The sequence below is a fragment of the Lissotriton helveticus genome, chromosome 5_1 (assembly GCF_964261635.1).
Source record: "Lissotriton helveticus chromosome 5_1, aLisHel1.1, whole genome shotgun sequence".
NCBI lineage: Eukaryota > Metazoa > Chordata > Amphibia > Caudata > Salamandridae > Lissotriton > Lissotriton helveticus.
In genome coordinates, this window is record NC_136065.1 from 1,020,929,164 (window position 1) to 1,020,955,593 (window position 26,430).

At 45.5% G+C, this 26,430-nt stretch overlaps 1 protein-coding gene across 6 annotated transcripts in view; it reads right to left on the bottom strand.

Moving 5' to 3' along the window:
• Positions 1-26,430, bottom strand: part of CUTC (cutC copper transporter) — a 290,281-nt gene that overhangs the window by 124,383 nt on the left and 139,468 nt on the right. For all 6 annotated transcript variants that reach the window (XM_078643544.1, XM_078643539.1, XM_078643545.1 and 3 more), the window contains one exon: positions 17,763-17,822. In XM_078643544.1, coding sequence (XP_078499670.1) covers positions 17,763-17,822 — 60 coding nt within the window. The remainder of the gene's footprint in view (positions 1-17,762; positions 17,823-26,430) is intronic.

Here is a 26,430-nt window from a genome sequence, read left to right on the forward strand (position 1 = left end):
AATTTTTCAAATCACAAGGTTCATTTATCCCACACAATGAGTTACAATATTAACAAGTAACACAATTATAGTTGCTCAGTACAAAAGTACAGATATTCACAAACATTAGAACCCTATTTAGAGTTTTGGCAGATGGGTTACCTCATCACAAATGTTACTCCATCACAAATGTGATGGACATCCGGTTCACACTATAACAAGTGCGTTATATTCTATGGCACTTTTTTTTAAGACGGACAGGATATCCCTCATGTTTGTGACCAGTCCTCCGAACTGTAAATCAGGCCCTTAGTAAGGAATTGAGACCTACTGCATTACGAGCAATCTTGTCTGTCCCCATGTGTTGTTTGTGACTCTGCCCTCGTATTCAACATGTCTAAACTAAAGATCTATGCACTGTATGTACACTCAGATTCCTGGATAAATCTTTACTTGCTGTACCTTGATACTTACCAACAAAAGCTGGCGATCAAACTTTTTTTCTCCATGCTACCCAGTTTTGGAATGGACTATTGAAGTCTGTAAGAAATATATCTACAACTAATTTTCCACAGATCGGTTAAGTCATTGTTGCATTTGGAAATTTAAGCCCCACCGGTATTCTTGTTCTAAGTGCTTTAATGCTTTTAAGTACTTCGTTCTTTGGTCATAGGTTAAAATTCCTTTTCTATAAAGAATCTTTAGCCAGGGCTAGTAATATATCCTTCGGCCCAAAAAGCTTAGAGCACGTTTTTTTGATCAAGAAATGAGTTTTGTTCTAGCTGTATTACACATGAAACGCACTGATAGTGTCCAATGGTGGCCTGATTGTTTTACTATATAGTGTGATAGTAATGGCCCATACTTGCTGCAAAAGAGCAAAGTATTTTGTTTTCTGATTTTATCTGTGTGATAAAGCAAGAACAAACCTCCTTTCTTGATTAAAAAACATGCTTTAAGCTTTCGTGGCCTGAAGGATATATTACTAGTCCTGGCTAAAGATTCTTTATATATGTCACGCAGGACAATTTTGGATCTTTGGCTCATAAATAAACCAATTGAAGGACACCGGAGTATGTAAATCTGGGTCTCAAAGAACATTTTGTTCTGGCTCTGGTCTGAACATAGGTGGTAGCAGGAAAAGAGTGTCTAATTATATTAAACTCAGTTAAATTAAACTCAAATCTCTCCAGAGAGACTTGGGCAGAGGACACAGACAACCTGACTGAAAGAAATTTCATTTAGGCATCTACAAATAGTGTAATCATATATTGAGTGTACTGGTTTCAAGTCTTTATGTTCATTACACATATTTTTGTATAAAACAATCGAATGATTGGTTTTTCTTTTGTCTCGCAATATCGTTAAGGGTTGATTCCATATTCAATGCTGTGCATCTAGTACACTGGTGAACATTCACCAGCAAGGTTACTAACACTGATTACTGCCCATGTTAGAGGGTCCTGAATGCTATAGCTTGGGATACTTGTGTCTGCAGGAAAGCTTATTTTAACAATGAATCTACCTACCGAGCTGCTCGGTTTGGGCTCAATATATGGAAAGCATTGGCAAAGCCACATGGTCTTGCCTTAATATTAAAAACATTAAGTTGTTGGCTTTGACATTGCTTGCCTGTGAAGTATTAATAAAGAAATTTAGAAATGTAAAGGGAAATGCTTGCCAAAGCCTAACTTACTTTCCACAGGATTCAGTCATTTGCTCCCTAAATGTGAGCATTGGAAGGCTACAAATCAGTCAGTCAAATGTCTTATAAAGAGCCTATGCTGCAGAAGATAAACATAAGATGAGGAGGTAAGCCACCGAATGAGAAGCAAGCAAATGAGAGTGATAATAAAGCCAAGCAATGGGCATACTGTAAGCCCACGGTAAGTTCCCAATAGGTCTGTAGCAACAAGACAGCTTGAGCTACCTGGTAGGCTAGACCTTAAAAAAAAGAAAAGAAAACATATTTAGGAAAGGATACAATTCAAGGAAAATGAATTAATGACAGCAGCAGCAAAAGGAAACTATTTCAGTAGTGCCTAGAAGGCACTATCTATAGGTCGTTTCAGAAAGCGAGATAGTCGGCAGGCAAGTCAGTGAGTTGAGCTGGACTGCAGATAGCAGTTTTCCTTAGTTTAGATTGTTTCTCAGCATTTACGTCTGCTTGGTGTAAAGGTTTTGCTGGGTGGTTTGTCAGTGCAACTACTATGTACCTGTGAGCTGAAGATTTTTTTTTTCCAGAAGCATCCAGTGCTAAGTAATCGTGAGATGTCATGCATGGAATGCAGGATGTCCTGAAGGCTAGATGAACACAGCTTGGCTAAGGAGAGTTGAGGAGGGAGGAGCTGAGCAAGACAGCAAACAGAGATTGAGCCCGAAGACCGGAAGAAGCTGTTAACAGTTTCCCGCAAGAACCTTCATGGAGGTAGTCTCAAGACAGAGGCTGATTTAAATAATCTTTTCCAGGATCTTTCTCCTGCCAGAAACAAGAAATGTCCCAGATGTGTGGAACCCTCACCAGGATCTTAATCAGCATTATTTACAACAATGTGGTACTGCAAGGTGAAACGTGGACCTCTCATCATAGGATAACGACCAACCAAGCAGAAAGGAAGGACAGAGTAAGTCCGAAATTGACTGTTGTCAGGAGGAGACTGTAAACCGCTGAGTTCCCAAAAACCTATAGAAGGGATGGTTCTACTGAAAAATACATGCAGTGTCATCTACAGAGTACTGACAGGGTTTATAGGGAACAGCTCTCGGCCATGAGCATGGAAAATCAATGAGTGCCACACCTGCTACAACATGTAAGCTAATGGATGAATTTTCTGAATTAAACAAGTGACAAGAAGTCATAACACAAAAGTATTAGTTCGGCTCAACTTATCCTCGGTGAACCAAGAGATTGAGAACCCTTTTCCAAATTGCTCTAGTTGGTTGGCAGACCCAGGAGACTGTACAAAGGGTGAAATCATAGCACCCCTTCACAGGAGTCACAATTTGCACCTAAGCAACAAAAATGTGAGAATGTAAGTTCCTGTTGCTGCATTTCACTTAAATCTCAAGGAAACAATTATCTGTGACGTATTTGCCTCTGCGTAAACCAAAACCGTAAAGAATAAGTGTATAAGCCCATTGATTTGATTAAAGTAGTCAAGACAATATTTACACATTATCTTTCGACAGATTAGAAAGTCTACAACCACATCTGACAGATCAGATCAGTGAAAATGTGTTAAATAATGACAGACAGCAGACACTGTGAGGAGCCCAACATATCCTGTAAAACATTTTTTTTTTAAAAACCACAAAGGCTAATGTGACATCTAACTGTTAGGCGCGGTGGTTCTAAATTAGAATGTAGGGTGAGTCCACACTGAAATGTATGTTATTGTACTGGCAATCTCTTGGAGTCACTTAGCCTTATTTTGCAGGTGGGTGAGGAGTGAATATTAAATCTAAAGATGTTCACTAAACTCAAGTGTGCAGCTTCTCTTTTACATTGGCGAAAAGAGTTCTACACCCCAACACACCAGTGGGATATGTGTTCCGTTTGCCGGAAGGTTTGGATGCACAGTATGCGGTGCTAGAAGAGGCATATCAGAGTGAAGAAGATGAGTGAAAGTACTCCAGGCGATAAGGGGGCATCAGTTTAGTGAGGAATAATTCCATATTCATCATATGTTTTCATCGTTTCACCACCTACTGTCTCCATCTGTGCTTCTGGGAATAGGAGGCAGGGAACCCAACCAGGTAACATCATTGGTTCATGGTCATAGCAACACGCTTCCCAAGAAGCAAGGAAGTTGACTAGGCAAAAGAGCGACCTTACCACGCAGTGTGTGGGACATCATATGTCATCAGATGTCTGCATCTGTAAGCTCAAAATCATCTTAAAGGGCTGTGAAAGGTGGGTTTGTCTGGTTCAGCGGACGAATGATTGGTAGAAATTGTCAAATTCAACCTGTAGCAGACTGAATCAACTTAAATGGTGGTGCTCCATATTAAAATTATGCATCACTCATCTGGCAGTTTGTGACAGCATTCTCACTTTATCAGTACGGTTAGAGGATTTCGGACAAACTGTCGAGGGAACTTGGCTAAGGGGCTTGTAGTATCTTCCTCAAGTGCTCACCTTTCTTTGCCTGTACAAAGTACGGAGAGAGGAACACCCTTAATAGTGATACACTGTGATCAAGTGACTGGGATGTGCATATCTGACTCTACTCGTGCACCAATACATATCCGTAATGTGCACACCTACTTTTCAGGGTGTTACTTTCAATTAGTCAGGGACAAACACATTCTATTTTCAGAGCTCTAATGTGTAATTAATGATTTCATTTTCTCCTGTGGTTAAGTTCCCTGAAATCTTTTATGCAATTTAGAGGTGCTTAGTTACTTTGTAAAGACCATCGCTGAAACTTTACGGATGTGCAAAAGGCATTCTCCCACAGTTCTTCCTTAGTCCTTCACCCTTGACGTAGAAAAAAGGATCACACAAGAGTTTGTAGGATGAAAATTCTCTTCTTTTACATTGTTTTGAGGTGAGGCTGAAGGACAGGAAATACTGGACTCCTTAACAGACTGAGAGCAAGAGGCTGCAAGGGGGTTGAATTAATATGACAATATCAGTACCAATTCAGAGCAATATCATTTTGGGCGAAGTGTTCAAAATGAATAACAGTAGAAGCGTTTTTCACAGCACTAAGGAAGTTGACTGTGACCAATAATTTCTGGAGCCTTAACAGATGAGAGGGTAAGTAATTCATGTTTAAATTAATTGGAGATGAACGGAGATTAAGAGTGTGGTTGAAGGACGAAACATCTCTGAGTGAAACTCTGTAGGTAGCCAAAAATGTGGAGCACAGGATATAGTGCACTGAAAAGGAAAACAAGTTCAAATGGCAGTGTTTCTGGTGTGGACAAGTAGAACATATGGGGGACAAGTAGAATATATGGAGCACAGTAGAGAGGATCCGGATTGGAAGGTCGTGTGCAGTAAGAGTGGTTAAAAGGAGTTTCGAACAACAAAGAAAAGCAAAGGCATCAGAGAGGTGTGTGATGAGAATGTTTTGACATTGTGTGACCGGGGCAAGGGATTCTCTTCTGAGAGAGTGGAATTATATTGCAAGGAGTTGGTGATGATGTTTGACTCTTCTATATGTTTGATGATCATTATTGAAGTAGTATTTAAAGAAAAGTCTGGAAAAGGGGTCAAGTTACAGTAAGAAGAGAGGCCATTTTCAATGCAATGTTGAAAGGATAAGAGGAGGCTCAGGGTAGGAAAGTTATATATGTCAGTCAAGCTTTTTGACTAACTGATATGTCAGTCAAGGGCAATAACATCTCGAGCTGGCCTAATCAGAAAGATTTGGGCGGGGGTCTGGATCCCAACATGCAACCACAGGAAAATGATGAGGTAAACAACATAGTGAAACTGGAGTAAAAATTGTTGAGGGGGAAATTTGCTCTGGATTTGGGAAAGTTTACAAAAAATGAGGATAACTATAGTCTTATGTTTATAGGAGCAAGTTAAATCGGGTAACTGTACTATTTGTGACTACATTTAGATTATCTTGAAGTATCTATGAATCAGTATGGGAGGAAATAGACAAGTTAAAGGAGGAGAGAGTGATAGTATCCACTGAAGAAACTGAATGGCTGGCTCTCATAATAATGTCAAAGAAGAGCAATGGTGGCATGAGACTGCGTGGATCTGACGGGGTTAATAAGGCTTTAGTAGATTTAAATTTGCAACACTGAAATAGGCAAGAATATTCACCACACTAGGTCTTCGATCTGCAGATCATCAGGGTAGACTGAGTGACAATTTTCAAGATCTTACTGCTTTTATTATGCCAACAAGAGACTACAATTTCAGTGGGATGCTGTTTGATCTGGTCTCTGTGGCATCAGTCATTCAAATACTAAAGTAAAAGCGAGGGATATTTGCCAAAGCTTCCTTACCATGAATGGAAGAAGTGGGAGAGGCGGAAAAGTGTAGAAGATCCCGGACCAGTTTATCCGTAGTGCATTGCCCATGGACTGTGGGTGAGAGAAACTGGAGGTGAAGTTTGGGCATTATGGATTTTCAGCAGTGACAATCAGGTCTATGTGAGGGAACCCCCAACGCTGGAAGGACGAGAATAGAGCTTGGTAGTGGAGTTCCCACTGGCGTTCTTGTTGATGCATCCTGCTGAGCAGGTCTGCAAAACCGTTGTCCACTCCGGGTATGTACTGTGTGAGGAGATAGACTCCTTGATGTATCACCCACTGCCAAATGCTGTGACCTAGAGCAGACAACTGCTGGGAGTGTGTGCCACCCTGCGTTTGTAGGTAAAACATGGCAGTAGTGTTGTCCGTTCTCACTAGAATTATCCGGTGTTCAACGAGGGGAAGGAACGCATTGAGGGAAAACACGTCAGACACATCCATTTTTTATCAACACTCATACAGCAGTGTGCGATATACCCATACCTTCGATGCAAGGTCACAACATTAATCAAATGATCCATTCCTACCAGCTCCCCCTGCACAGAGCAATGCAGCATTAGTGGCCTGGAGTGTCAGCTGTGCTCCGACAGCGGATCAACAGGAAGGCGCTAGGTGGGCATGACGGTTGCCTCAAGTGGGTCCTGAGGATATCTGAACTGTGAGCCTGTATGGGTGTATTCCAAAGAAATTATCAAAGGGGGGACCCTATATGTCTCAGAGTCTAGACGTTGGGCGGGGGACAGTTATGGTGTATAGATCATGTTGCTCATTTCCATAGTTTAAAGACGCCAGCCACAACACTGCGATTCTCAGGTCCGTTGGCATCTCACAGATGTTCAGGGTCTTTCAGTAGTTGTTCTGTAGTACGATATCCATGCCTTGATGGACCCAGATTAATAAACATTTCACAGATTTGCTGCACAACTCCATGGGGAAGTCTGGGGTGAAGTGAATTGTGCTAGTGGAAAAATCTGAGACTTAGTCCAGTTGATGGAGAAACCTGCAGTGTCCTGAAAGGTATGAATCCCCGAGTATCACATTGAGACATGCACTGGGGTTTCTGATGTACAGGGTCATGTTCTCCACGTAGAAAGACATACGTATGTGCTGGTTAATGTACCTATGGCCTAAGTTGTGTACTAAGTGTAGCTGCCAATGGTTCAAGGGCCAGGGCGAAGAGAATAGGTGACAGGGAGCATTCCTGCCTCGTCCCACTATTCACAGCTAATGGGAGGTGAGTAGTAATTTTTGATTCGTATTCTAGTAAACGGTGTATCACAGAGCAACTTAATCCAGTCATCTTGCCCGGGAAGCCCATTCCAACCACAATGATGAATAGGTAGTCCCATTCTAGTGAGTCAAATGCCTTGGAAGCAAAAAAAACCTAAAACAAAAAAAGCCAGCAAAGTCTAGGTCAGGGTCTAAGGCTTTTATCATCCGAAGGCAACACGGATTCCTTGGTGGAATATAGTGTAGTATAACATGTGTGAAATATATGCCAAATCTGTGCTGCGTTCTGCTGTAATGTACCCAGTCATCCACAATGTGGGTGATAATGTTACCTGCCCAGAGGCATTTAATCATATTTGCCAATGCCATCCCAGGGGGTTCTCCTTCCTTAAGGATAGATATGTAGTATATTTCCCTCTTATTTAAGGTTCCCTGACCGCAGTTTCCAAATATTTGGTGAGTTTATCTCCGAGCATGGCCTGCACTGTGGCTGTGCTGGTCAATGAAAGTGTCTGCTCCAGGTCCTTTAGTTCCAATTCCAGACTGGTTAGTTGTGTACACAGGGATTTCAAGATCCCATGTTGCTTAGTAATGTATTCACCTGCAATGGTACTAAAACTGTGCCCATATTCGCCACTGACCCCACATTATGCTTGACGTCATTTTCAAGGGCACAGTAAAGATGTCATCTAGCAGGGCTTCCACATTATCGCCATCCCTCCTCCCAGGCCACCAGCTTGAGGATTCGCAGGCACACTGGCACTGGTAAATGATCGGATGCCTTCCTCCATACTATGTCAAAGAAACACGGGCCTGTGCTAGGGTCATAGCAGTTCACCATTGAGAGTGAGATAGCTCCCAGTCTGGCCTCATAAAATTATGTAGCGGACTTGTCAGTCAGTAAAGGATCCCTTCCTGGAAGGGTGAGGGGGGGGATCTTGCTTTATCAGGACAGCAACACCTCAGGCATACAAGGAATATGAGGACAGGCAGATGTGTTGCCCATAATTTTGCGAATGCGGTATCCACAAGTGCGTCTCCTGCAGTAGGGCCATGGAAACATGTCTGTCCAAGAATGCCAGCACCTGTCTCTTTTTGTAGGGGTTCCCCAGCATCCGCACATTCCAGGTCACACACGTCCTGGTTGCACTTCTTCCATGATCATGTGGTGCCATGGCAAGGAGTGAGGCAATCACATGGTAACTTTTGCATCGCTATGTGAGGCATGTAGGATGTAAAATCAAGAATGCCACAGCCGACGATGAGTGTACTAGAAAGTGTACATGTGTCTGTAACCAAAATCCCTCCCACCCTAACGGCTCAATCCCATCAGGACATTTACCATATTTTAGTCATTGCTAATTAACCTCTCCATATTCAATTTGTGTGAAACATACCAAACCGGGGTAGAAGCAAACAATGTAGCAGTAGGTGTAGTACCCCAAGATGTCACCAGAAAGGCCAATTGGGTTCCCCCGCAGACATGGGTGTCAAGGGTAGACTGTCCATTACGCCTGTGATGTGTATAGCGGAGCAACCAGAAACTAGCTCGCTCTCGGACGAGCAAGACCATCATGTAATAGTCAGCCAGATGGACCAGTAATAAAGAGGATAGGGGGGCGCGACTGACAGTGATTATTGTAGCACTGGGCATTCTGCCATGTCTTGCGGCTCAGATACTTTAGGACGCAACCGCCTGTTAAGGGGTCTTAAAAGCATGTCTAACAGTGAGCATTACCCTCAACTGAGCTGGATATAATATTGAATAGAGTATGTTGGTCTTGAGCAACTGCTTTTTGATGGGTAGGAACTTCCTTCAGGCCTCCTTGACAGAGTTAGTGAAGTATGGATATAATGCAGTGTCATTGCCATCCAAGGATAGTTTCCCTTTTTCCCTGGCCAGACAGTGTATCATGTCGTGATTGCAGAAGTTCAACAAGGTGGCAATTAAGGTCTGCGCCGGGGCCCCCAGGAGAAGGTCTCGCTATCAGGAATCTATGCACCCCCTCCTCCTCCAGCAACTAGGAGAAAACGTCCGTGTGAAGGTTCAGTGCAACAGTTGCTCCACATATTCCTCCCGCGCCAGGTATTGGTTTAATCTGGTACACCTCGGATGCAGATGTTATTTCGGCAGTATCTTGCCTACAAATCCTCATTTTTGGCAGCAATGACGCGGAGGACCTTTTCCATATTCTGTAGGGTTTCATCCTTCGTGGTAAGGGAGTCCTCTACCATGGAGATCCGGGGTTCTGCCTCAGTGGGGCAGTCCTCATGTTTATCAAGTTTCCTGGTGATAGAGTCTAGGGGGGATGTGAGCGCATCCATTTTAGAGTCGATGGAGTCCAGGCTCTCTGCCATAACATTCAGCAGTGTCTTCATTTCATCTCCGCCAGAAGGAGCATCAGTATCATCTATCGACGGGGAGTCATGAGCAAGCGTTCCGGGTCCTCAACAGGGTTCGAAGGGCATCCTTGACTGCCGATTATCTTATTTTCCCATTTTAAGGCGAGTCGGCTTGCTTAGCCAGGTATGAGGGGCCCTCTGGTGCTTGAGGTTGGCAGGCTCAGCGCAATCCAACTGCCCATTAAAAGAAAAATTCAAGCAGTGTAAGGATCTACTGGGGCTGTCTTGAGTGTCCACTGTTCGGTCTCCCCTCCACTCTCCTGTCGGTCGGGAGGGAGGGTCTCTAGGCTGTCCCCTTTCCCAGGGTGGGCCTCTCAGTGGAGATAGAGTAGGGTGGGCAAGCCACCACCTTTCAATATCTCGCTCTCCATTTCCTCAAGCACTCAAATCTAGGCGGCACAGCAGGTTCTTCATATGCGATGGGAGCAGCCCAGGGAACCCCACAGTTAAGGTTTATCTTCTTTGCATAAGATTCACCCCTCTGTACGAGGTGCATCTGTTTAACAGTCTGCGTGGTGGTCCCCTTTTGTAATGGAACTTGCATGAACAATTTCAAGTTCTAACCTGATGGGTTTGTCTAAATTAGCGCTAGTGAGCTCACGACTCTTATCAGCTTTCACTATTAGCCACATTGTTTTTTTTTCATTCTCTGCAGCCACAATACTTAGCACATATTAGCTGGCAACCACGAGAGCCACACAATAGATCACCGGCGTGCACGCTGATGTTGCTCCTCATCTTCACCCTCCTGGGATCCGCATGCTGTTTTGTGGCCGAGAGGGAGTACAGAGATACTTTTAGTGGTAAGTTGAGTGTGCTGCTGCTCGCTTTTTGAAACATGAATTGTTTGACACAATAGAACATTTTTGACTAATGTTAGAGCCACTTCATGTTTCTTCACAGCTCATTTGTATAAATATAAACAAAGGGCTGTCCCACCCTGATTATGTTGATTCATTCTGCATAATTGGTGAGTAATCAATAATCATCGATCATAGCAATACATTTATTTTGTCTTATATATTAGCCTATAATGTATGTTTCGCCTTTCTTGTAGCCCATTCTATTGGAAGGGATTTTTTATACCGTGATGCCGCATATAAGGATCTTCTGATTCGTTCTAGGTGAGTCAACTGTTGTAGTAAGTCATTTTCTCTTGGCACCTACTGTAAGTTCACTTACTCACAGGCGGTATTCTTTATTTCAGAATTGCAATATATACATATCCACCCCGGACAAGGAGCCCACGTGGCTTCACAATAGAAATATTGTGTTCGCCTATGCTTGGGGCAAACACTTGCACGACTTCAGGTGAGCCTATGCATAAGAGAGAAAGATAAGAGTTTTTAACTAAACACACTAGGCTTTAATTGTTAATATTCTTAAACAGGTTGTCCTCCTTCACCTTTTATGTACTGATGAAGATCCACATACAAGGTTTACAATTGCCTCTTCGCCTTTGGGTTGAAATGTCAACAACCTGATTTACGTAGCCTGGACTGAACTATTATCCTTATAGGGGTAGTGGATGGATTAAAACACATGCCTCTACTACATGGATGTCATTTTTGCTACCTTCATTGCAGACTGGCTACATGTAGTTGCTTGCGTGCACTGCTAATTTATTTTAGTTTGGATAGTTAAAATTAAAGTCAGGGGTCACCTTTGCACAAGGACATTTTCCCACACTTCCTTTGCACAGCACGGAGCAACCGTTATTTCTTGAATAATGTGTACATATTACCAGTTTTGAAATATGTATTGATTTATTTGCATATTTGCAGTTGGCTCTGTCGTTTTGTCTCCTCTCTCTTTCTTCCCTCTTCGTTTTGATCACTTGTTTGTATCGATTTACACTCAGGTTCAATGGCTTTTGGGTTACCCCATTATTTAGTAATGGCCCGTCTAACACTAGTCGCAGAGGCGAGGAAGTACTAGCAGGTCCGGGGCTGATATAGCCCACTCCTGGCAGCCCCTCTCAGGCCTGGCGGTCAGCCGGCCGCACAGAGAAGTCAATATGAGCCGAGGAGGGGCATGTCGCAGGCTTTCAGCACCCTCTCCCACTTACTGTCATCTCTCCATGCCGTGGGGTAGCCTGCCCGAGGGGGTCCAGAATCAACTCTGGCCAGCCATCACCGCCCAGGGTCCCAGCACAACAAGGCCCTCCTCAATAACCTCAACCATCACTGACAGACGCAAGGCTACCGCTCACTGAATCAACTGCGCAGCCCCAATCACTCCAGCCAGGTACTGCACCAGTCCGGATGCATCTCACTCGACCTTCTTGCTGTTGGGCGAAGTCACGGTCGTACCTCACTGTGGCTGCCAGTCGCCACAGCTGCTAGGCTGGGGAGTTTGCATCGGCCCGCACTAGGGGCATTTGTTGACAAGCTAGGAGCTCCGATATATTATAATCATAACGCAGTCTTCGTAGGAGCCGGAAATCGGTGTTCTATAGTGGATGGTGCTGGATTATGCCCCTTGACTGCAGGAGCCTCACATATGTGCAGCCATCTTGCTCACCAGTTCTCTGGCCCCACCCCCAACAACTCCAAATGGTTGATAAGGAGACCCCCTTGTACAGTCAGCTCTTGAAGATGTGCTCCCCAACCGGTGAGCAAGGCATCTGTTGTAATAGTCACCTGCAAGACTAGTCCCAGAATGGGCCATCCTCGCAACAGGTTGCTGGCATTCCATCACTGCACACAGTGATGAGAAGTCCCCAGAACAACACTATTTCTTCCCATTGACCCTCCGTCTGAGACCATTGCACTGCTAGGCACTTCTGCAATGACTCATCTGTAACCTGGTGGGTGTGCTAGGCATTGCAGTTCCATAGCACTCTTAATCAGCCAATCATCCAGTTAAGGGAAGGCGTAGACCCCGCTCCTTCTGAGGTGAGCAGTTACCACTGCAAGACACTTTGTAAACACTGTGGTAGCTGTGGTTACTCTGAAGGGCACTACTTTGAACTGATAATGAAGTCAACTTACCACAAAACGGAGGAACTGTCAATGTGTAGGGTGGGTGGGGATTTGAAAGTAGCCGTTCTTCAGGACGAGGGCGGCCATGAAGCCACCTTGCTGTAGCAGATGAATGAAATCCTGCAGTGGGAGTATCACAATGTGGAAGTGCTCTGACTGGATGTACTTGTTGATGGCCCTGTTGGCAAGGATGGGCCTTAGGGGCCCGTTGTTCTTGGGAATTAGAAAGTATAAGGAGTATACCCCATTGTGTTGTGGTGGTACGGGCTCTGTGCCCCCTTGGCTGCGTAGTGTATGCATTTTTTCTTGGAGGAGACGCTGATGTTCGGGGGACAGTTTATTATTGGAGGACGGGGGCTATAATGTTTAGTGGTGCATGTGTGAGTTTTAGACAGTACCCCTCTATTGTGCTGTCCAGAACCCACTGGACTGATGTGATCTCTGTGCAGTGGGGCAGAAACCCTTGAAATCTTCCCTGACAGGTGTTAGATGGTCGGGGGAAGGGTAAGTGAGTCACTGTTTGGAAGGTGTGGCACCTTTGGGGGCTGTGCCTTTTCCCCTAACCCTTCTGTTGCTACCTTTGTATCCTCCCCTGTAGTAACCCCAAGAGGGTGTTTGCTGCTGCTACTTTCTAGGGACGGATGTGGATGCCTCAGGCGTAGAGGCCTTAGAAGCTCTATTGTATGGTGTGGTGTGAAAAGTGCCTCAGGCAGATGGGGTCTGTAGAACACCCATGGCTTTGGCTGTTTCTGTGTCCTTCATACTTTCCTCTAACATATCATCAATTTGCAGGCAGAACATATGCTCGCCATTGAAAGGGAAGTTGAGAAGATGTTGCACCTCTGGTTTGAATCCAGACTAGTGCAGCGAGTGTGCCTGTGAAGGAGGACACATGTAATGACGTTTCAAGCAGCAGTATTCGCTGTGTCCATGCTAGATCCAATGTTGGTGTTACGGATGACTTTGCCTTCTGCCACTAACTTCTGACCCCTTTTCTTATACTGGACCTGGAGGTGCTAAATTAACCCCCCCATCTCATACCAGTGGACTGTCAGACCATAACAATATATGAACCCTTGTACCAGCCATTTCTAAATCATCCTCTAACTCTGTGTCCTTTGAAAAATGTCAATTTTGTGACATGCTTGCAGGAAGCTTGTTAGCGGAGATGTGCAGATTTCTCTTGACCTTTGTAACATGAGGTAGGCCAGATGTAAACTGTGCTCACTCGAGGGATAAGACTGCAGTCTTTGACTAAGGAATGTAAGGAGGTGGGCACTGGGGGAATGACCTATCCATAGAATGAATAAGGGGGTCTTGGACTAGCAGACTAAGAAAATAATTTGCTGTGAGTGATGGATGTTCTGCCAATTATAGAACTAGTGCTTTAAGTTTCTGATAACAAAATGGCCTTGCAGCTGGACCGGGTAATTGTTCAACTTTTCAAGTGCAGAAAGTGCTTATCTGTCACATATTTATGTACCCTGCTAACCTGGGACTAAAGGAAGCCATGTCAGACGGTTACATTTGTGCAGTTCCTCACCTGTGATTTACAGCCGCTGTTTTCAACTGTTTCCCTTTTCAACGTTTACGATAAGATGTTGTAAGATATATGTCTTGAAAGGTGACAACTGAAGGAATTATGTTATTGTTGGCAACACCAAACGAGAAACCTTGTGTGTGAACCTCCTTCCTCCAGCTGTGTAATCTTCTTGACCCTATTGACCTTTTTAATGTTTTCCTGATTAGAGCATTGCTGTACAATGTATTCTATGTCATCTTGAAATGTATATATGCTTGCTATTTTTGCTTGCCGGCAAACTCTGATCGCCCCACGCAGAGACCCCCGCTGCAGCGTGATTTCCCGACTGACTGGGTGCTCTTTTAATAATAGAACAAGATTCTGATTTCTCAGGACCTATCACACTGGGCGAGCCGGTCCACCAAATTGGCAATCCGCCAATGTGTGGCAGACTGGATGTCAACACGTTTGCCTGCTGTATCAATTTGTTTCACTTTTGAGTCATCGCATCCCTGTGCCCTGGATATTAGCACGATTCTGTGACACAGACCAGAGAGTCGGGTCGTACTTGACCCCTGATGTAAGGTGGGTCAGAAGGAGATGCGTTATATTTTTTGTCCACCCTAGGTGTGATGGCTCTCGCCTTCACCGGTTCCTTAACGATATAGTGGGCAGGCCTTAGAATTGCTTTAACCACAGGCAAATTCAGCATACCTAAAGGTGGAGGTGAAAGTCTCCAAAAGGAAGTCATCCTCCTCAGGATGCTTATGCATTTTCACCTTGTGAAAAGTGTCTGCCCTTTGCATAAACTTAAGATATGAGGTGGCGTTGTTTGGGTTCCAAGGCTTGGCCGGATAAAGGTCTGGGTCAGTATCAGCAGGGTGCTCTATGTCATACACCCTCCCAAGTGTTGTCGTCGGAATGTGTGTCGTATGGCGGGTCATATGGGTCATAGAAGTACTCTGAACTATCACCTACTAGAGGAGAAGAAACTCAGAGGTGAATGTGCCAACGGGTCCAGAGGCAGCAGTGAATAGAGCAGGCTAGTAGGCAGTGGTCAAGGAGGCAAAGGAAGAGGAGGAAGTGGAAGATGCTATGTAGGTTTTAGAGACGTGCCTTTGTCATGGCGCTGATACTTTTTAAGTAAAGGGTCCAGAGGCAGCAGTGGAGAGAGCAGTCTAGTAGGCAGTGGTCCAGGAGGCAAAGGAAGAGGGGGAAGTGGAAAATGCAATTTAGGTGTTGGAGAGGTGCCTTTCTCATAGTGCGAGATTTTTTAGGCACCGGCTCCGGGGGCTGATTTAAGGCTTCTTCAAAAGCCATATTCCGCTTTGGAGGAACAGGGTTCTTGTTTAGGCTGAAGCCTTGGCTAAGATCTGCCTGGTGTAAGGCTAGATGTGTATCCGTTGCTGTTGAACATCAAGTTCCCCCCGGAGGCACTAAAGGAGTGGTTGGTTGATATCTTCGGAAGCAGTTCAAGAGGCGGCTGTGGATGATGGTCTTTTCGAAATCCAAGATTTTCAATAACCCCCTGTCACAGAGCTGGATTTTGCCTCCAAAGGCACCGCCTCCAGTGCAGGTATCGATGGTGTTTTCGAGGCCTGAACCTAAGTAGCGGTCAAAGTGGAAGGGGGAGGCTTCAAGAAGGACTTCAGTGCCGAACATTGGGCGGGCATCGGGTCCAACTCCTCTGTTTAGTACTCACCATGGCCTTGTGGCAGAGGTAGACCGGATGCCTCATAACTGGCCTGGGACTTCACGGTTCTAGCCTCCTCAGAGTGGAAGCGATGCTAAGAGGCGGTTGGTGGGAGGTTAGTACTCACTGCACCAGACTTAAACACTTGGAGATGCGCAAGTGGAAGCTCGTCCACCTTGATGTCAGATTCAGAACTCTCTTCTGACGACAGCTCCCCTAACGTGGCAAACAAAGCCTCTGGCTGTTGGTGACCCCCGAAGAGGTAAGAGTGCTGTTCTCTTTCTGGTGTGCCATCGATGCTGAGGTGTTCTGACTGGCTTGAGGTTTTCGGAGTGTTTTCCTATTTCGAAAAGAGAAGCAAGTCGAAAAGGAGTTGTCCTGGTAGTCGGGGGACAAGCAAAGGTTACAGAATTGGTGAAAGTCAGTCCATGGGTGTTTGGCACAACACTCCAGGTAAAAACAGAATGGAGTCCTTTCTATCACAGGGGCATTTTTGTGCTCCGAAGAGGTGATGTAAGCCTGAAAGGGCCAAGCCTTGAATGGGGCTACATAGAAAACGCAGAGTGATATCCAAAGGGATACGGGACAGGTGGAACAGACGAGGAAGCTCAACTATAGTTTCTACCGAAGAGAAAAGAATCCGAGCGGACCTGGCGAGAACACAATGCGGCGTCGAACCAGAGCACGAAGGGACACGTCTGAATCCGACGGGGGAGAAAAAAAAATCTAACTATGGCGCTGATGACTATGCGCATTACCAGCAATAGGAGGAGTCACTATACCTTCAATCAATTAATCAGGAGTTATAAAGCTCGTCTAATCACCCAATGGGGTATCCTGATGCTTGCAGGTCCCAGAGGCTTATTCGAACAGCTAGGTCTTGAGGGCCATTCGGAAATCCGAGGTCAGATGATGGTCCAGAGGTGCGTGGGGAAGCTGTTCGAGGCCTTTGCTGCGATGTGCAGGAAGGAGTGTCCTCCACTTCTGCTTCGGTAGATGCAGGGAGTATGTGCAAGTGAAAGGGAGGCAGAGCATAGTCGTCTCGATGGATTGTGGAAGTTCAAGAAGTGGTTAATGTAGGCAGGTCCTTGGTTGTGTCTAGCCTTGTGTGCTTGGATCAGCAGCTTGAATTGCCATATTTTCAGTATGGGGAGCCAATGAAGTTTCCTGAGGTGGATGTGATGTGGGTTCGTCAGGGAAAGCCAAGGATGAGTCTGGCGGTGGCGTTCTGTATGGTATGAAGTCTCTGTACGAGGTTTGCAATGATTCTTACGCAGAGGGAATTGTCATAGTCCAATCGGCTGGTGAGGAGGGCTTGTGTCACGGTGCGTCTCGTGTGTAGGGGTAGCCACTTGAAGATCTTACGTAGCATGTGCAGAGTGAGAAAGCAGGTGGAAGTGATGGCGCTGATGTGTGATTTCATGGTGAGCTTGATATCAATGATGATTCAGAGGTTTCTGGCATGGTTGGAGGGAGTGGGTGCTGGTCCTAGGTCTGATGGCCACCAGGAGTCGTTCCATGTAACGCTACTGTTGCCAAAGATCAGTACGTCCGTCTTGTCCTCGACTCCTCGTAAGTCAAAAATGGACCTTTGAAGAATAACAACTTCCACACGTCTGAGCCCAACACTAGAAGATGGGAGTATGCACAGCATGTGCACATGTCACGAACAAATATTTTCTTCTGAATACTTTTGATTAGTGAGGCTAACAAGGGTTTAGTACTAATGATGGAAGAGTGTAACAAAACATTAAGGAGAGCAATTAAAAACCAAGATTGCATTGTCTGATGACACAAAAGAAATATTTTTTAAATGTTAAATTATTTTTTAATGCTATTGATATGATGCTACGTTTTTTCTGGACAGAATACAAAACGAGAGAGAACAAGCAGGTCATCGATATGTTTACACCTGCAGCAGGTGACATGAGCTAGTGGAAACCGTACTCACCAAAGCTTGGGGTGGTTCCTCCTTCCAGCAAGTTGGAGCAAAGTTCAATGCGCCCTGCACCTGAGACAAAAGCACACATTCGAAATTCATTCACAAAAGAAAGGTATTTGATAATTTAAGAGAAAAGATCAAGAGATAAAATTGCATGAATTAAAGAACAGTTTATAAACAGGAAATGGCATGATATTCCCAATAGTATAATGCAATTATAAACCTAAGCAACACATTTGCTTAATTCACAGATTCGTTCAGATCAAAAACTTGTATGGATACCCATAGAGGCAGTACAGTGGACAGTGCCTACTCACTGGTGTAAACCTTAATAGGCTACCCTAAAAGACGATTCACCAGCAGGCACGTTCTGCACCCAAAAAAATGCTCTGCCCCACTGACTTGGCCTCCTTATCCTTCTTTAGCCTGGATTAGAAGAACGTCTGCATCCCGGAAGTCTTTCTGTTTAACCCCTTCAGTGCGCATGACAAAGCCAGTTCATCATGGGCGTTACCTGCGCTACGCGCATGACGAGCTGGCTTTGTCACGTAACGTGGTTTTTAAAAAATCCAGCGTGCAGCGGGAAAACCCGCTAGCGCGCATGGGGTTAAACATATTTGATTTACAACTCTATGCAACAGAATTTCCATCTTGACTTTTAGACTGCGCTGTATAACACGGGCCATGATGCCCACGTTGGCAATGAGACAATGTTCCTTTGCAATAACTACAAGCGTCTGGCCACAGTCCCCATATCCCCCCTTTGCTGATTATCTTTCTGGCCGATTCCACACACCCTACTCCTCTACTGTCTTGCTGGTCAAAACCACTGCTTTAGAAAGGGTTGTGCTACAAGTGTTCTTTATCGTTTATCCCTGTATCTCAAAAGCTGTATCTCAATAGCATTTTGTGCATAGTGTCAACACGCCAGTGCCGCACAATCCAGCATCAACCATCAATGATCCCTCACCCAGGTCCATAAGGCCAAAATAGGAGTGGCACTGGACCTGCAAAGCCTCAACAGCTGCTCTCGGAATAGCTGATTTGCAGAGATCGGGTTTATCGTGATCTTATCGTTAGACAAACACGTTAAAACAGCTCCCTATTCCCCTGTATTCATTTGTGCAGGTTATTTAGTCAGCTCTCTTATTCATTTCTTGTGTCAGTGAGCTGACAGCGTGTTACTGCAGAGGCACGCACCTGTCGCAACTTATGTTTAATGGCACTTTAAACTTTATAGACTTTCAAGCATAATAAGTACAAAGGAAAAATGTCACAATACAAAACATATTAGGTTAATCAATGTAAGGATTTCAACAGAACAGCAAGAATGGGAAGGGGAATAAAATGTCTTATAAAAAACAGGATGCCTTAAAATAAGTGACAAGATGTCTGAAAACGATCAGTACGAAAATTACTTTAGGTAACTTTTGAAAAGATGCTCAACACTTGCGTATGCACTGTGTAGAAAAACCGGTCTTACATTCTTGCCCCAAAACCTAGGAGGGAACAAGAAACTTTCCACCAATGAAAAAAACATTGATTTTAGTGACAATTTCAAAAGTGGAGAAAAGGTGGCAGTTTACTCACCACATTCCACTGGTTTTGTGAGCTAGCAGTGTGGCAGTAGGAGCAGTTGTAGGGTGTAGAAGGGCATTGCTGGGAAACAGTAGTGGGATTTTTTGAGTTCACTATCTCACTTTTAACTTTTAACTGTTTTTAACCATGTATTCTGTACTGCATTTTCTACCATGGTTTTTATTGATTATTGTTTATGTAATGTAAATGTATGTGCTTTTATGGACATTGTCTTTATGCTCCGAATAAAGCCTTATAAAATGAATGAATGAGTTCACTATCCAAGTTCTGGTCAGGCACATGGAGTAAGCCATTGTGTTTCTATCATTAGCACTGCCTGAACCAAACATGACAGGTGCCCAGGAAAGGACGTTGGACTCACAAGAAGCAAACTTCAGTCCCAATTATCAGAAATCCTTTATGGAACACAACGTGGGAGGCTAGAAACAGCTCGATAGCTTGTTAATTGAGACCTTTGTGTGCTGGTACTGCTGATGCCCGAGCGTGTCCAACAACAGTTTCGCTATGTAAATGTGTATGCTCATTATTTGCTTTATTTACGAAAAAGAGCCGAACAGCGTGCATTTCTTGTTCACCTACTAATAGACCACGCGAGGCAGCAATAAGTGGTGGACTCGTCATAAAAGTTACTTTATCTTATTGTTACATCGTCGGCCATTTGCTTTCTCATCTATGTAGACGGTTTCCACAGATGCTGAGTGAGAAAGGGAAGAGGAGAAGGCAGCATCTGGCACTTTTTTAAGTCTTTTTATAAGTCAATGCTCAGTACATCAGATCATTACATGGATATCACAGCAAATGAAAGATTCATAACACATACAATACGTTTCTTATAACGTAAGTCTGTTCCCCACCGGATCTCTGCCTATTGCTGTTGTAGTCTACTGAAATGATGGGCTCCTATTCTATTCCTCTTTTGATCTATTGCTCTTACACCCACAGTTCCGCACATTTGTTTTAATGTCCCCGATATGCAATCCATAGCCCCCAAACTTTGTCCCATTTTCGCGGGCAACCTCTGGCTTGATATGTTGCTTTCTCGGCTCCTGAGCACCAATCCATGTCCTCCTCCCATTCCGTCAGGTCTGATGTTAGATTTGCCCCCCACATTCTGGCTATATTTCTTTTTGCCACAACTGCCGCTATTTTGAGCTATATTAGTGAGTATTTAGCCCATTTTATCTTGCCTGTCACACACAGCAGTAGCCAACATGGCCCCACTGAAATCTCCAGGTTGGTGACCTCTGACATGGTTCGAGTCACTGCCGTCCAATAATTATGAATGTATCTACATTCCCAAATTATAGGTAAAAAGGAGCCCACCTCCCCACAACCCCTCACACAATACCTAGATATGCCCAAACCCAGTCAGTGTAGCATTGTTCTGGAGGCATACGACCTATGTAGGATGCGCAGTTGGATGAGACGAAAGTGGGCCCTTATAGCTATCTCCCTCGGGCTTTGCACAGCATCCTCCGAATCATCATCTTCTAGGAGTCTCAGTTCAGTCTCCCATGCTTCCCGCAGGTGGTCTATCGGGTTAGGTTAGTTGTATATAATTTTCTTATATGTTAAATAGGTTGCCTTGGTCCTCATGGGGTCGATCAACAATCTCTCCTCTAGTGGCGAGTATTCTGGAGGGATTTCCCCATCTCTATTATGATGGCGTAGGGCATGTCCCAGTTGGAGATATTTGTATCTTCCGAGCACGCCAACTCATACTCTGTTTGTAGAGTTTCAAACTTTACCTGTGCATGTCCCCTCCAGATTTCGCCCAGGTTTTCTATCCCCAACAGTTCCCATTTTTGGAATCCTGACAAGGCCCACACCTCTCAAAGCAGATTGCTGTCCCACAGGAGTGTCCTCCCCATCCCCTCTCCTTCCCACCCTAGGTGTTTTTTGGAAGTTTACCGACAGGCGCTCACCACCGTCTGTGTGTGGGGGAAGTTGTTTTCTCTTCCTCAGAGATAGATTGTTGCTAGACTGACTCTCTTTCCCATATCCAATGGTCTCCTCGAAAGGTTGGGTCATTGCGAACCGTGACTGACCAGTCATTCACCACCGTCAATTGCGAGGCCCAATAATATTTCCTAATGTCTGGGACTGCGAGCCCTCCCTCATATATACCTCTTTGTAACTTACAGAGTGCAATTCTTGAGCAGCCTCCGTCCCACAAACGCCTAACCAGCTCATCATCTATACCCTGGAACACAGACCTCGGTATTTTGAATGGGGTATTTTGTAAGGTATAGAATAGTCTGGGTAGTGACATCATTTTAAAAATCACAGCCCTACCCATCAGTGATATAGGCAATTTCCTCCAGCAGTCTACGTCATTCTTTAATCGCTGTATCTGAGGGTATAAGTTATCTTCCTGGAAGTCTCCTTTCGCTGAGATTCGTATGTCTAAGTATGTAGAAGTATGCTTGAGAGTTAGTGGTATTGTCCCAATTAGTCTCAGAGGGACGACACCCTTCAATGGAAAAATCAAGAACTTATTCCAGTTAATCGTATACCCAGAGTAGCTGCCAAACAGATGGAATATGTGTATCACCCTGTGCACTGATCTATATGGATTAGTCAGATACAGAAGCACATCGTCCGCATACAGGGATATTCTATCCCCCCAGTCACCTCCACCCCTTATACCTGATAGGATTGGGTCATTCCGCACCCAAGCTGCCAAGGGTTCCAGTGTCAGAGCAAAAATCAGTGGTGGGAGCAGAAAGCCTTGTTTTGTGCCCTTCCTGAGTAAGAAGCGACGTGAGAATACACCATTAACCCTCACTCTGGCTTGTGGGTCTTGATACAAAAGCTTTACAGACTCGCAGAGTTTAGGGTCTAAGCCCAGTCTGTTTAGCATTTCAAACATGTATTGCCATTCCACACTATCAAACGCCATTTGTGCATCTAGAGATATGTTTAGCAGGTGGGCTGCAATCTTTGTGCTAAAGTGCATGTTTCTTGTTGAGCACATCTATGTATGCTGTGGCAAGCCTTGTTTGACGCGCAAGTTAGCAATTTGTCATTTTTTAGTGGCTGAAGGAGTGTCTCTCACTCCTTCGCGGGCGTGCTAATTACCTCAGGCTCTCGGCAAGGGGCAGCCCTCCCGCTGCTAGGAGACTGCAAGCCCTTGATGTTGCGTGCTTGAACGCGCGTTGTCCCCTGCGCAGCCGGCGAGTCATCTGTTCCGCTGGTAGCTATTGCAGAGAGACTTGCGCGGCTGCGCTTCTGTATACATGCGGGGGAAGAAGTTTTTGCCTTGGACGCTTGACATTTAATTAGCGCTGTTAGCGCATCGGCAAATTTTGTAGCAAGAGCTCCTGCCTGGCGCCTGACAACTGTGCACCGGGTAAGACTTGTATTTGTTGACAAGGGACCAGCCCAGGCAGGATTTACCCTCATCACCAGCAGAAAGCAGAGGTCCCAGGGCTCAGCCCTACATATTAATCTATATATATATATATATATATATATATATATATATATATATATATTTTGACTTGACCCAGGGTTTATTCCCTACTCAGAACCCTTTTTGTTTCTTGATAATCCCTAGTTTTAAAACAGACTATGGAGTATTTTGAAGATTATTACAAAGAGGAGGAGGACGAAATCACTTACCTATTGATGATCACTTTTGTCGGGTGATGGACACCTCCCGCCTAAAGGCGGTTTCTCAAGTGGTTGCACTCCTGGAGAGGAAATTGGACCAACTTCAGGCTCAATGCCAGAAACCCCTCGTGCCGAGGGAAGACTTGTCGGGGCCTAAGAATGTCCTACCTCCAGGAGAGCCCTCCACTAACGCCATTGACCTGAAATGAAAGCGCCCAGACAACGCTGTTGTGGACTACAACACTTTTGTGCCTTTAAAAAAGGCATTTATGGATTCCCAGCCCCCCTCAGCGCCCATTAAGCATGCAGAGGATCTGGTGGGACCCTCTAGTTTCCCGGTTGCTTCGCCTGCGGTTGACCCAGATGAGTCCCCCCAGACTTCCGATGGGGTTAGTGATTCGGGCAGGCCCTGGCGCCCAGCAAAGGTAGATCAGGTGGCGACTCCTGACTTAGACAATGACATGCTCAACCCTGATGACCTCCTACACCCGAAATCAGCGGAGTCGGTTGCAGCCCCTACAGTAGCAGACTACATGGTGGCCAGACTGCGTAAACCTCTGGATAAAGAGGTCAGGAGTTTCCTAAGGGCAGAATGTCCAAGACTGGCTCTAGATGGGAAGGTTGCGGTCATCCAGAGGTTGACCCTAAAATGGCCACTTTCAAGCCCCGTTTATTCGCGATCCCAGAAAAAGCATTGATCGCTCGTGGAGAGCATGCCAGGATAAATTCCTGGACAAGGCAAGCCCCCCTGGCTAAGATTCTCGACATGGCGGAAGACGCCAATGCCTCGGGCAGCCTTATTTCCCCAGACACCCTTTCCAGTTGGGCTCAGAGGGCGATCGTTTTTCTAGAAACGCCAATGCGGCAGTCTCTACAGAGCGTCGCAGGTCTCTGATGGAAAAATAGACCCTGGGTTATGGGACCTGGCCACATCAGAGGCTGGTCCAGTGGTGGAGGGTAATTTCTTTGGAGAGCCCTTCGTAAAGGAATTGGCCAAATTCGTAAATACTTTTAACTTGCTGGATAAGGCCCAAACATCCATAAAGCGCATCTTCACCCCGCGTGTTTTTGGTGAACCGGTCGTGGCAGGGGGCGCTCTACCGGCCATCCCTACAACAAAGCCTCCTACAAATCGGCAGAACCTGGTAGAGGACAGTGGTAAGATCCAGAGAAATTCGGAAAGTTCTACTCCACCAGATCATACCCTCGCCCTGCGGGGGGGCAAAGGAAGAGGAAATGGTTCCTACAACACTCAGCAAGGTGAGAGTACAGAGCTCAGGGGATGTGCAAGTAGGGGGCAGACTGCAAATTTTGCTTCACAATTGGTCTCCACTAACATCAGAAGCCTGGGTTTTACAGACTGTCAAAGGGTTCCAAATAGAGTTTTTCGAGTTACCGACTTAACCGATTCGCCCAGTAATAAACCTCAAGAAGTTCAACAAGTGGCTAATTTAACACCATTTCAAGATGGAGGGTATTCACATCCTCAGGGACCTTCTGCAAACACAGGACTGGATGGTCTGTTTGGACTCAAGGACGCGTACCTTACGATCCCAGTCTTTCCTCCTCACAGACGTTTTCTTCAGTTCCAGTGGAATTCACAGAGCCTCGAATTCACCTCCCTTCCTTTCGGTCTATCCTCCGCTCCGTGGTGCTTCACCAAAGTGATAAAGCCAGTGGAGGAGCGCCTCAGATCGGGGGGGGGTATCTCGACGATATACTTATGAGTCAATGTCCCCAACGCTTACTCGTCCAACTGCAACAGGCAGTAACACTTCTAGAGTCCCTGGGGTTTGTGTTTCAATAAATCCAAATCAGACTTTATGCCTTCTCAGAAGATGCAATTCTTGGGCTTCATGATAGATTCAGTCAACATCATCTGCGCAAAGGCCTCACTTATTCCCGATTTGTGCCCCTCTCAGAAGATGCCAAGACCGAGTTACAATGGTGGATCTCCCACATGGAGGCTTGGAATGGCCGGGCCATCTTCGGATCTCAACCCGACCTGGTGATAGAATCAGACGCCAGTGGTTCAGGTTGGGGTGCCCGTTGCGCCGAAGTTCTTACCGGCGGAAAATGGCCCTCCTCCAAACAAGGTCTCCATATAAACAGCCTGGAATTAATGGCAGGTTCTTTTGCTGTGAAATGCTGGACCAAAGACAAGGTGCAATGCTGCATCCTACTCAAGATGGACAATGTAGCAGCGATTCGCTACATCAACTATCTAGGAAGGACAAGGTCCAAAGCTTCATCGAATCTGGCACAAGACCTCTGGCTGGCCAACCTGATATCTCTATGAGCGTAACATCTTCCGGGTTCGTCAAACCAGGTGGCGGATTGGTGCTCCCGCCACTGGAAGGATACAAGTCAGTGGAAGCTACATCCCAAAGTATTTCGGGAAATCCAAGCGTGTTGGGGCCCCTTCTCATGGACCTCTGTGCCTCTCGACTGGATGCCCAACTGGAAAGGTACTACATTCGGCGTCCGGTTCCGGAAGCTTTAGCTGTAGATGCATTCCTCCAGGATTGGAGTGGGGTGCAGGGCTACGCCTTTCTCCCTTCGCAATGATAATGAGGGTGTCAACCTGGGTGAGGAGACAACAGGTGGATCTGGTGGTGATCACCCCGATCTGGAGGTCACAAGCCTGGTTTCCAGTTCTGATGGAACTTTCCTGGGATTCTCCAATCCGTCTACCCCTCGGTCAGGGTCTCCTCAAAGATCCTCAGGGGAATTCCCATCACCTCCTTGTCACGGGCGGTCTTCATCTGATGGCCTGGAGGTTACAGGCAACGCTGGAAGGTGCCAGGCCTTTCGGCAGACGAAGCCTTGTTACTCGCAAAGTCCTGGGCAGAGAGCACCAATAAGAGATACCGGTCCGCTTGGTCACGTTAGGGAAGTACCATGGTGTCTTCGACAACAGGTGGATTTGATGGGGGCAGATGTTGCCTACATCCTTAATTTCTTAGCCTCGTTGGCAAGAGAAGGCTTAGCCTACAGAACGATTAATACATTTAGGTCAGCAATTTCAGCAGGCCATATTCCAGTAGACAGTCGCTCTGTTGCCGAACATCCTCTGGTGTGCAAGATTCTAAGGGGTATCAGATTATCCGTGCCCCTGGAACCTCGCTACTCAGCTTTCTGGGATGTTAATAAAGTATTGGACATGTTCCGAGCATGGCCATCCAATAAGTACTTGTCTAGGAAACATATGTCGGCAAAGCTAGCAACCCTTCTGTGTTTTGATATCCTGTCGCAGAGTTTCCGATGTGTGGGCCCTGGATCTTACTGGCCGAGTCTTCACTCCGGAGGGAGTTATTTTTTCATATTTCTAGACGAACCAAAGATATTCAAAGTTAGTATCCTATCCTGCTTTTCCTGATGTCTCTAAATTATGTGTGGTTAGAGCGCTCAAGGCCTATGAAGTGGCGACAATTGACATACGCCCACTGGCTGTCAGACAACT